This window comes from Hippocampus guttulatus, chromosome 11, assembly GCF_054856545.1.
Source record: "Hippocampus guttulatus isolate MCC_2025c chromosome 11, RoL_Hgut_1.0, whole genome shotgun sequence".
Lineage (NCBI taxonomy): Eukaryota > Metazoa > Chordata > Actinopteri > Syngnathiformes > Syngnathidae > Hippocampus > Hippocampus guttulatus.
The window spans coordinates 18426018-18438486 of NC_141271.1; the positions used below are offsets into that span (position 1 = coordinate 18426018).

The 12469-nt window shown below is 43.7% G+C and overlaps 1 protein-coding gene across 4 annotated transcripts; it reads left to right on the forward strand.

The window, feature by feature from the left end:
* The first annotated feature begins 115 nt into the window (after positions 1-115).
* acvr1c (activin A receptor type 1C) lies at positions 116-11978 on the forward strand. Of its 4 annotated transcripts, none has more exons than XM_086124333.1 (9): positions 116-1656; positions 4108-4338; positions 6744-6989; positions 7304-7534; positions 8059-8226; positions 8535-8691; positions 8828-8952; positions 9027-9157; positions 9472-11978. In XM_086124333.1, exons 1-9 carry the CDS (start codon positions 1428-1430, stop codon positions 9628-9630), a joined length of 1677 nt encoding a protein of 558 aa, XP_085980459.1. In that variant the 5' UTR covers positions 116-1427; the 3' UTR covers positions 9631-11978. The 4 variants fall into 4 exon arrangements, with proteins under 4 accessions (XP_085980459.1, XP_085980460.1, XP_085980461.1 ...); XM_086124334.1 differs by having other exon boundaries at positions 9476-11978; XM_086124335.1 differs by having other exon boundaries at positions 9075-9157.
* Positions 11979-12469: the final 491 nt, after the last annotated feature.

Here is a 12469-nt window from a genome sequence, read left to right on the forward strand (position 1 = left end):
TTGTCTCTCTCTCTCTCTCATTAGGGCTTTGTATGTCATTTACAAATCTTCAACCCCCCCCCCCCCGACCCCCCGTGTCTTCAAAACCTTTCGAAAGTAACGGAATCACCTCATGAAAGCTGAACCTGACGACTGCTGTCGTTTTAAAAATGCTAACAGAGAGTTTCCAGGCCAGTAATGGCGAGCCGCCGCCATCAACATATGCATCAACAGCTGTTTGGACTTTTGACCGTCATCACATTCGCTGTCATTTAATCCATTATGCTCCCACACGGCTCGCTCGGAAAAGCCCCGCGCCCCACCACTCCCGTCGCTCTCCTTTAGTGTGCTACGGTGCGTATCTCCTCCTGAAATTGCCTGCTGAATAAGCGAGAAAAAAAAAAATTGGATGATTGCTTTTTACAAGGTGACACACATTGCCGAATGCTAAGTAAACATAAGCAACCGCCTTCAATGGTTTCCTCTCGGCGCTCGGAAGGACACGTGGACTATTCCGGCTGCAATCTTGACACTCATGTCCTATTTAAACTGTCGGAACACATCAATGTTTTGTACATAGTGTCCAAGTGCAGCATATGTGTACTGCGTTTAATGAGCTGTCATGGGGGAGGAGGGGGGGGGGTTGCTAGGAAACACATGCATGTTCACTGTTGGAGGCGCAAACCTACCAGCTCACCCGCCCACCACCAACCTCCCCCACCTGCATGGGGGAGTAGTTTGCACAATTACAACTTTGCATACTTGTCAATAAATCAAATACTACTTTGGATGTGTTTTTAAAAAGTCCACTTCTTTTTAAACAATGCTACCAGGTTTTAGTGTATATTTTTCAAGAAATATGTAAATAATATTTTTTAAATATTTATTGAAGAAAAATCTACATATATTTTTTAAATATGTGAATGTTGGGATTTGTTATATATATATATATATATGTATATATATATATGTATATTCATAGCAGTATTTAGACACTAGAAGAGCAAGATTTTCCCCCAGTCTTTGTTTTTTTTGGGGGGTCAGGAAAAATACATTTTTTTTCTAATGGGAAATTTACATCCTTATGGTATTTGAATTTCTCTTCTTTGACCCCCTGACCCCCCCCCCCCCCCGTAATATTTCATTTTGCAACTTGTATATTATTTCTTGCATAAATCTTATATTCTCTCTCACTCGCTCACTCTCTTTCGATGTCGCTTTTTAAAATATTCAAATAAAGCAGTCGGTCAATCAATCTCGTGGCCACATGCACGCGTGCGCACACACACTCCTGATACATTATTGCGTGTGTGTGTGTGTGCGCGCGCGTATGCTTCACATGTCTCCATCAGTGGCCCAAGGCTGTGTAATCCTCTTACTTTCTCTCCCTGCAGGGGAGGGCTGCAAAGCTCTCACTCATTACGTCGCACACTTTCCTCCTGTCATTAATGTGTGTGCGTCCGTATGTGTGTGAGAAAAAGAGAGAGAGAGAAGTGTGTGTGCGCGTGTGTGTGTGTGTCTACGTACATGCTGCCCCGCGTGGACTGAGCAGAGCAGCAGCAGCAGCAGCGGCCGGCCGGACGGAAGGAACCCATGCGGTCCTTGCCATGACTCGACCCGCCGAGCACATCCTTCACACTGCCTGGATTTTGCTATGTGTGGCTCAGCTGAGCGCAGGTACCACACACACACACACACACACACGCGTACGCACTGGAGAACACTGTCTCTTTTTGTGTGTGTATGACTCATGTACAAGCTTGTCTGCTTTGTCTTACTGTCATTTATTGTTTCAATACTCAAAATAACATCGAAATGTCTTCGGGGTTAGTTGACCTCATGCTGTGTCCCGTGCGTGTGCTCAACTCCACGAGTATTGGTTCATTTGCTTTCACTGTAGCAGAACAGAGCATGAATCCACGCTTAATATAGTTCACAACGCCGACAGCTTCGTGAGGAAAACGGTCACTGCCGCGTTTTGCGCCGGCTAACCGCAGCGCAGCTCCTGGCAACGATATGCGCAATACGTACGGCCGCACGCGGTGGCGACGACGACGTCACTCACTCGTTTTGCTGAGAAACTTTTGAAGCGAGAGGGTATCGGTGTCAAGGAAGCGGGATGTCTTTGCCGTTTGCAGATTGAGCCCCGGTGAGTTTGTCGTTGGTGCGAAGTGACAGAGAGCGTCACCGCCGCGTGTTGATGTTCTTGCTGCGCCGAGTGGTTCCCTCACGGGTTACAATTTCGTTGTTCTATTTGTATACTAAAGTTGTGCATTGTTTACTTGCTTTCCACCGGAGTTGTTGCTTGGCAACCGTCAAATTGAATGATCAAGACGTTTTGATGACTTTTTGAACTCTTTGGATTACGCCAGCATGTTTCAGACCGAGACCGGCTCGCTGCAAAATTGGTCACAAATCTAAAGGTGTGCAGTTGTCTTCTTAGCCACCCCCGACATTGGCATTGCAATATATCTCCAGAATATCATCATGTTGGCACATGCAATATGAGGATCTCACTTGAAAATATCCCAACTTTTCACCAGGTCCCATATGTGTGCAAAGTTTGGTGAGTTTTTGCTCATGTTGAGGCCCTCAAAATGGTGAATTGTTATGGCGAAGAAGAAGAATGACTACAGAAACAATAGCGACCTCTCAGTGGTCCCTGCTTGGGCCCTAATTAATACCTTCATCTGGTCTTGATATGTGTTTGATGTTCATCTGACTTTGACCAATCAGATGCAACCTTAACTCATTCACTCCCAAAGACGTTTTTAGACGTCTTTTCAGACTTGGTCCAGAATTGGCTGGTAGTGAATGAGTTAAGTACTCGCCAGTGTTGGGGCATTGTGATTTTCTAGGAATGGTGTATAAGTATCGTTTAGAAATGTAATACATATTGATTATTGTGAGATGTCAAAAACATGATCTCAGTCATCGCATCACTGAATATCATTCATCACGACATTTGAGCAAATTTCGCAAAATGTACAATGAAAAAAATATTTCTAAAGTCTGCATGTAACTCGGTAGCCCTTCACATTCACCATGACCCAAAAAGCATCTCCTCACTCCAAAAAGGGCGATGACCCCCGATCTCATGGTCACACAATTAGTGTCCGAGTCTCCCCGAAATTCCGCCGCGTTGCTCAAATGCCGAACTTTAACGGCCGTGCGTGACGGCAAGTTCACCGAAGGCTCCCATGTCATGTCCAGTAGTTGACGGAAATGACATCAGGCTTGGGGGTGAGGTGGCGATCACAGGCGGGCTTGTCAAACAAAGCCTGACAGCAGCTCCAAGTGGAACATGAGATTAGGTGGGTGTTAAACTAAGAGGCATTACGTACTTGTATTCCTCCGCAGCCGCAGCAGCAGCAACAGCAGCAAACGCTTAACGCGGTTGCCGTTACGTAACAGGTCTGCTTCCAAACTCGCTAACACTCCGCCAGGTGCACCTCGCAGGCAACAAACAGGAGCCCGTGTGGAAAAATAGCAAACATAGGAACAATAATAATTAATATTGCTTTGCAAAAATATATTTTAAAAACTGCACCAAAAATTAAAATAAAAAATCAAATTGACCCCAATTTTTTATTTTTATTTTTGGTTGACACAAAAAGCCATTAAATGGGTTCTTTTCGAAACTGCACTGAAAAAGTTTTTGTTGGATTGACTCCACTTTATTTTGTCAAGTGGTTGCACAAAATAAAAACGAATAATCTGGATAAAGATGATTTTACATCTACTGTAAGTAAAAAAAATGTATCTGGATCCGCCGGGCACCCGCAGCGGCTCCTCTTGTTTTATGTTGTCTTGAGAGGGAAGAAATTTCCATCTGTGCACATACAGCACATTTGACAAAGCTGTACTTGACTTGACTTTTATTTTGCGTAAGTACTTGACGAAATAAAATGGAGTCAATTCAACACAGCACTTTTTTTTCCACTGTTTCACTTGCTTAAATTGAACTCGCAGCACAACCCAATATGGACAAACAAAAGTCGACGCTGTAAGCTACATTTTTCATTTCAGTCTGTACTTTTTTTGTTTACCTTCACTTAAGTACAGGCGGTGAAGCTGCACTGCTCTGCGTCAGATCTGCTCGTGATTGTTTTCCCGTTTTGGTTTCAGGTCTGAAATGCGTGTGCCAGCTGTGCGACAGCCAAGTGTGCGAAACGTCCGCCGACGGCGCCTGCTGGAACTCGGTGATGCTGGTCGACGGTCGCGAGGAGACGCTCAAGTCATGCCTGTCGCCGTCGCAGATGAGAGGGCAGCTCTTCTGTTTCAGCTCCCCCAACGTCTCCAAGAGGAACTGCTGCTTCACCGACTTCTGCAACAACGAGACGCTGCGCTTACAGCCCGGTACGCTCACGCCTGTGAAACCACTTTTGTCCTGCAACGTGTCACCGGGAAGAATATTTTTTTATTTTCCACAAGTCCGCACGATGATGAGCGGTTAGCAAATCTGTCTTGCGGTTCTACTTCAAATCAAGGCCTTCTGCTTTCCTGTGTGGTATTTGTTTTTTTCCGGAACTTGCGTTTTTTTTCCCCCCTGTGTTTTATTCATTATATATCCATCCATCCATCCATTTTCCGAACCGCTTGGTGCTGGAGCCTATCCCAGCCGTCTCCGGGCAGTAGGCGGGGGACACCCTGAATCAGTTGCCAGCCAATCGCAGGGCACACAGAGACGAACAACCACCCACGCCCACACTCACACCTAGGGACAATTTAGAGCGTCCAATCAGCCTGCCATGCATGTTTTTGGAATGTGGGAGGAAACCGGAGTACCCGGAGAAAACCCACGCAGGCCCAGGGAGAACATGCAAACTCCACACAGGGAGGCCGGAGCTGGAATCGAACCCGGTACCTCTGCACTGTGAGGCCGACGTGCTAACCACTGGACTACCGGGCCGCCCTATTCATTATATAGATTTTTAAAAATAATCGGCCGATGAATCGGCCATCCGAATTTATTTATTTAGCAAACACTGTATATATATACTGTATATATATTTTTTTTGGTTATTTTTTTTCGCAAACACTGGAATCGGCGTAAAAAAAAAATCGGTTTGTCTCTTCTACAAACATGCATTTCCACTTCATTTAAAGGGGTACTAAACGCAAGATGATTTTCAATATCATACCTTCCTGATCCGATGATTACTTCCCATGCACCCAATTTTCAAATGATTTCACCGCTCTGTATTAAATATAAAATACACACCACCAAACAGCTGGCAGCGAGGACGGTTTGCGGCAGAGTATGAATGATACAACTTCCACGGCAAAGAATTGCATTTGTGATTGTCAAATCACATTTACGGATGTCGCGTCTGTAACGGCGCCTCCGATTAATTTGGTTATGGCCGTCATCGTCATTTGTTCGTGTTCTTGCCGGGCAGTCAATCGCTGAGGGATTTCCCAATCATTGTGGCCCCGGCGAGACGAGGTTGATGCTGATCCTGCTTAGATTCTGTGACATAACAGCGCTGGCACAGGGCATGGGAACATTTAGACACACACACACACACACACACACATGTGCGGCGCACACACACCTATTTATAAATATTGAGCGATCCAAGCGGTATATGGTGGCTATAAGGCTGAGAAGGGTTCATTGCACCTGTAAGTTAGGCAACAGGAGTCACTGGAAACTGTCAAAAGGTTGGAGGGAATTCCTCATTGCAAAAGAAAAGTGTTTTTTGTTTGCTATCCATGGTATTTGCATGATTTCGTCTTTTAACTTCATAACATTGAAGTTGCGACAAAGCGGGTCAGTGTGACCGTAATGATCAGAACCATAATTGGATTAGTTATTTTGTGAGTAGATGCCCACAACACTATACAAGGTGTCATAAATGATAATGCAAGGCCTTGGAATTTTATCATGTTGTTTTGCTAAGCCACTTGCCGGGTAGCTGTAGAGCAGATTGGGTTACTTTTACCCAAGGTTGGGTTAAATGATTTGGACCCAGGAGATTGTGTTGAAGATTGGATCCTGGCGGGTTGAAAGTTATTATAGTTTACTAAATTTGGGGGGAAAAAAAGGTTGCACTCAAAAAAAAACTGCATATATTTAAAAAATGAATAAATAATGAAGCACTTAAAAAGTTGTTCTAAAAACCTATGAAAACAAAAACTCTATGATGAAAGTTCACTTTTTTTTTTCAATTTTAGTTGTAATTATTTTTATTCGTTTTATATAATAACCTCGGGCAAGGGTAATTAAAGTTGGTTTGACGGCACATGAGTGTGTTGGCGGTTCAACAGCAGGACTCGTACGGTATTTAGGCAAAAGGCCGACAACGTCTTGGGAAACTGCGATGGAGTTCAACTTCTCATTGGGCCATCTGCACGTTCGAGCCAACAAACGCACATGATATGAGCACCAAACGCCAGTCAAGTGTCACCGGCCATAATATTAGGGAACACCTTCAACTCTAATAAATGGACTGTGTGCAGTGCCCCCCCCCCCCCCCCCACTTACAAGGTCTTCAAGATGCGAGCTGTTTGGGTGATTTTATTTATTTTTTGCGCTTTGATTTGTGCTCGCTGTTTTGTTTGTGTCCGCCCACAGAGCCAAATAAAGGTCAGGCGAGATTTGACGTTTGTTTTGTTTTTGGGCAATTGTTCTGCATGTGCTCGATAAATAAAACTGAGATGAGGCAATCGTATTTTTTTTTTTTTTTTAATTTGCCTCGGTAAAGCACGAACTGGATTAGGCTTGTGTTTGACCAGCTTGCCTTGCCTTTGGTCACCAGAGAGGCCTTTGGAAACCGGCGACGGTGGCAGCAGGCTGCAGTTGGCCGCGGTGATCGTGGTGCCCTCGTGCCTGCTGTGCGTGGGCGTCGCGGTGGGGCTGTTGGTGGCGCAGCGCCAGCGCTGCGTCTACAGCCGTGCACGCAAACATGACCCGGAGGAAGCCCTGGACGAACACATGCTCATGTCTCCTGACAAATGTCTCAAAGATCTCATCTACGACATGAGCACTTCCGGCTCGGGATCAGGTTGGCCGGTCTTCATTCACCATTTTGTATTACATGCTGATATATTCTTTTCTTATTCTTATTTTTAATGCTTCCTTTTAGTTTTTTTTTCAATGTATGGACTGTTTATTGAGAAAAGGTCGAAACTATTGTGTCATAAAATTATTTAAACTACAATTCCCAAATGACAAGCTCATGTATGATAACCGACAAACACAAAAACTGACATGTTTTCCTTTTTATTCATTTTTTAAAAATTCGTGAACAGAAATGTTTTTTTCTCAATTTACTTTTCGTTATTTCGTTCGTATTGGTTAACTGTAATCATCTCGTAGGGCTTCCACTGTTGGTCCAACGAACGATAGCGCGGACCATCGTCCTCCAGGAGAGTATCGGGAAAGGTCGCTTCGGTGAGGTTTGGCGAGGAAGGTGGCGAGGAGAGGACGTGGCTGTCAAGATCTTCTCCTCCAGGGACGAGAGGTCTTGGTTCCGCGAGGCCGAGATTTATCAGACCATCATGCTCAGACATGACAACATCCTGGGCTTCATTGCGGCTGACAACAAAGGTAACGGAACCTGAAACAGTTCTGCTGGCTCCATCTAGTGGCCGGTAAAAAAATCACAAAAATTAAATGTTAGTTGGAGTTCAGATTTTTTTTAAATTTGACCTTTGTCACTATATTTTAATTGAGTCATTATTGAAGAACATTTTTTTATTTTCCTAAATTTTCGTGCAGGAATATATAATTGAGCAATATAACATGAGGAAGAGCGATGTGTGTTCTCATCATGGTTGCAATTCGACTGAGCTGTGATACTGCCTTCATACAGCAGTTCAGCGAGTGCCCCTTTTTCATATCCCACAGCAATATGCGAAATCAAATTATGATTGGTTTTGTTTATTTAATCAGTTATTCAACCTCGCCAAAACAAATATTTTCGAATTATACAATACAGTACAACCGTCCTCCGTTGTGGGTTCTGGGTTCTCGGTCCTGCATATTTTGCAGGTCACCACTGTCATATAACATCGAGACAGAGGAGAACGATAGCTGGTAGCTTTCTATTGACCACGTACGGTGTGTTGCAGACAACGGCTCGTGGACGCAGCTGTGGTTGGTGTCCGAGTACCACGAGCACGGCTCGTTATTTGATTACCTGAACAGGTACACCGTGTCGGTGGAGAGCATGGTCGTCATCGCTCTGTCTGTAGCCAGCGGCCTGGCTCATCTCCACATGGAGATTATCGGCACACAGGGTAGGTGTATCGGACACACACACACACACACACAGCACTCAACTGCCACCATAAGAAACATATAGGCAATTTCTTCAATTTGAGTGCAGCACAACAGCTAAATGCCGCTTCACCGTGTTTACTTTGAACTCTGGACTCCACTAATTTAGCCGTTTCTGCAGACCTCAGAGCTCCATTGGAGTTATCCCCTCTGAAATGAATCGGGGCCTAAACCATTCAGCTATTTAAAGACCAGTAGCAGAATTTTAAAATCTTTGTTCTGATGTCCTTGTTCTGGTCAGAACCTTAATAATCTGCTCTGTTTGCAGGGAAGCCAGCCATCGCTCATAGAGACCTGAAGTCAAAGAATGTGTTGGTGAAGAAGAACGGCACGGCGGTCATCGCCGATTTGGGCTTGGCCGTGAAACACGACTCTGGCACCAACAGCATAGACATCCCCACCAACCACCGAGTGGGAACCAAGAGGTTGGACATATGTCACTGACTGCACACTAGCATGATCCAAAAACAGCATCCAGCTATCCAGGATGGAAAGTGCAAGGATGGACTTTCGCTTCACGTTTAACTCCCAGGACGTCAATAGTCCTGTTGCCTTCTGCAGGTACATGTCCCCTGAAATCCTGGACGAGACCATCAACATGAGCAACTTCGAGTCCTTCAAGCGGGCCGATATCTACTCGTTGGGTCTAGTGTACTGGGAACTGGCCCGGAGATGTTCAGTCAGAGGTGCAGTGCCTTCCGCCATTCTCACATTCCAGGTTTTCATGGTTCAAAATTCACCGCAAAGTCTTTTCGCGCAGGACTTCACGAGGATTTCCAGCTGCCTTATTATGATCTGGTGCCTTCAGATCCCTCGGTGGAAGACATGAGGAAAGTGGTTTGCGAGCAGAAACTGCGACCGAACATTCCAAACCAGTGGCAGAGTTGTGAGGTGAGCTTTTGAATCCGGCAGCAATAATAATTTTCATGCTCATTCTGCAATGCCCTAAAATGCCCAAAGGATGGCGCCAAAGTCATGACCATATTGAGCAGCAGTCAATTCGTGTCAAGGAACTTTGCTGAAGTGATACATCACCACTGAGAGAAAAGCTATGCAGTGGAATTAAGTTTAGCCTGGGTTGTTCCAAGAAATTACATTTTTTTCGCTGCATGTACATTTTTCTGATGTTCAACATAACAAATGTTTCTATTGTGTAAAATGAAAAAAAGAAAGCCTCATGTTTCTGTGCATACTGTGTTGACAAGCTAGGCTCTGCGCGTCATGGGCAAACTGATGCGAGAATGCTGGTACGCCAACCCCGCCGCCCGCCTCACCGCCCTGCGGGTCAAGAAGACTGCCGCTCAGCTTTCCGCCATCAGAGACGTCAAAGAGTAGATTCATTGGTTAGCCCTACGATGGGCTAGCAACGGTGCTGCTGGATTGGGACCACCCCAGGAAGGTACCGTCCCGGGCCCACATGGTCTTCAGAATGCAACCACGGAGAGTCGATTGAGGTTGCTGTCGGTGCCAAAGGATAATGGGAGATGCCTGTGGGAGCTTAGCACCACTGTTATGGTTATTAGAACCAAAAAGGTTGTATTCAAAACATAACAATGTATAAACCTTTGCTACCTCGCATATTGAAATGCCAGAAAATTGCTCCTAGTCAGTCACCTTGTTGTGCCATGTCTTGTAGCGAACACAATGTTGTAAAAAGTAAGTAGCGTGCTATTTGCAAAGGTTACTCAGTCAGTCAGCCATACTTACCGTACTCTTAAATGGCACTCGCATAGGACATCTCGGACAATGTGCATGGTTTTTTTAAAATGAAACGTCCAAACTATTTGTGGAAAGAGAGGCACTTTGTATTTTGCACCCCAAATCAACAGGGAGCAGCAGTGATCCAGCGCCCCTAACTTCCTTCTTTAAAAGGGGGATGGATGAATGGCAGCGGAATCTCGAAGGGTTAAATACAGTCCTTTCCGTGACTCAGATCAACATGCATTTTATTTGGAATTTTGAAGGATTTTTTTTTCAGTCGGAAATAAGTGAACCAGACTTCATTACATTTAAATCACTGTAAAGTGAAAACAAATATGCAGTGTAAATTTGACCCACCCCAAACAAGTGTTATTAACGACCATCCTAGCTCACTATTGCCTCTTGATGATTGGAATTACAAGACAAGTTCGCCTCTTAACTTCAATGAGTGAAGAATGTTACAAAAAAAGGATTTTCTTAAGACTTGAACGTCACACACTGTATGAATGTTTAAAAGAGATTTTGCACAGATGTAAAAGCATTCCGTTGCCGAAAAGAGCTGGGTGCTAGTTTTTGGGACAGACCGAAGCTCATCCATGAATGTGAAATGTATGTTTTGTTTTGGGGGTTTTTTTCCACTGTGTGTTTTTATTTTAGCTGTCAAAAACCAAAGTTGCCTGAAAACCAGACAAATGTTATTTGGAATAGGGAAAACATCGCCTAAGGCTGCTTTAGGAGAACACCACGTATGTAAGAGTACTTGAAAAGGATGTTGGAGAAGGGAAAGCGCACATTGGTACTTTGGGTGTGTTTGGACTTCAACATTGAACTTGAATCTCTTGGCGTTTGTTTGTAGTTTCCAACCACACTGCGTTTATCCAACCATTTATGTGCACTTGTATTCAATTCACCAGGAACAGGACATATTTCCATGCCTGCGTTAAAAGAGGACATTGATAAATGTAGCGCGTGTAAAGCACATATTTACAGCTTTTTTTTTCATGGTAGCATGCTGAAGGAATCCAAATGCAGTATTAACAAATGCACTTTTTTGGGGGGAGGGGGGGCTTGATTTTTGAATCATTGCTATCAAAGCTTTAAACTTCCATTGTGTCAAAACGGCTTTTCTATGAGAGTCAAATATGCAGTCTTGAGATCAGAAAGTCATTGTAAAGTGGAGGGATTTTGAATGTGCAAGTTCTTCGATAATCTCTTGTCAGAAATACAAATCATTCATGTCATTCATGCGACTGTCGACCCCCAAAGTTGTAAAATTCAGAATAGCAGCCCACACTTGGAGTGGCCCTCGATGAGTTTTTGAAAAATAAAAATGTGAAATAAACTCAGCGGTCTTAAGTTGTAATACAAGTGTTCGCCACTAGATGGCAGCCATTGCTCACCAGCGCCTCCAACCCTCAAGACTGTCATTGTGCATCAAAGAAAATTCTGTTTTACCGATAAAATAGGCAGGAGATTTTATGTATGCCAAATTTAAATGCAAACCATCTGTGTCGTTTGCTGAGAGACGCCGCCAGCCATAACAGATTTCGACATAAGTGGCCACTACAACACCCGTCTCAAAAGTGCAAAACAACAGAACCATTGACGGTTCGTTTGAAGCCAATAAGGACTTCAAAACTTGGATCTACTCGAGTGTAACAATGTTACAAATGCGTGTGGTGGCTTTATTGGACAAGTTGGCTGTTGTGTGTTGGTGAGTGATTTGGCCTATTCATTTGCCGCTTTAGCATGGTTTTTTTTTTTCAGTATAACGTTCAGTAATACAAATTCGATCAAAACATTATTTCTTGCACTGAATGTTTGGTTGCTGTTGAGCAGTTTTGTGCCATCTTTGAATGGGGGATGTTATCCAAGGGAGCCCTTTGCACAAGGAAAAAAAAATGTTGGCTTTGTTGTTGAAGAGCGGATCTTTTATTTTTGCATTTGAAAATTACGGTATGTGATATTGTTCTGTACGGTGGTTCAATTAAATAAAAATTAAAAAAAGGCACATGCATGTCTTGAGTGGCATTTTTGCATACGGCCCCATCCATTGTTTAATTTGCCCATCTTTGCAAAGAGCATTTCTTTCTTTCTTCCAGTTGTTTTTTTGTTTGTTTGTTTATTTTTTGTTTTTTCTGATCCCCAAGGGTACCAGAATGGGAATAAAGAAAAGATATGATAAAGGTGGCACTGCAACTCGAACTCTTGGCAACTTGTGCAGGTCCTATATGCGTATCCATCCTGATTTGGTCAGCGAAATCAGGCTCAAAAAACAACAATTAGAAAGTGCGACGGAACAGATTCACCGCGATGCCCAAACTGTTTAACTGTAGTCGTGAAACATATTGTCAAGTAGCTGTTTTTACATTACCTTTAAATGGGTTTAAAGATTGCAACAATTTGATCCTGCTAATACAATTTTCACTATTTTCTATGATTAAAGAAAAAAAACATTCTAAATTCTAATTTCAAACATATTGGACATCAATAAGATAAGAC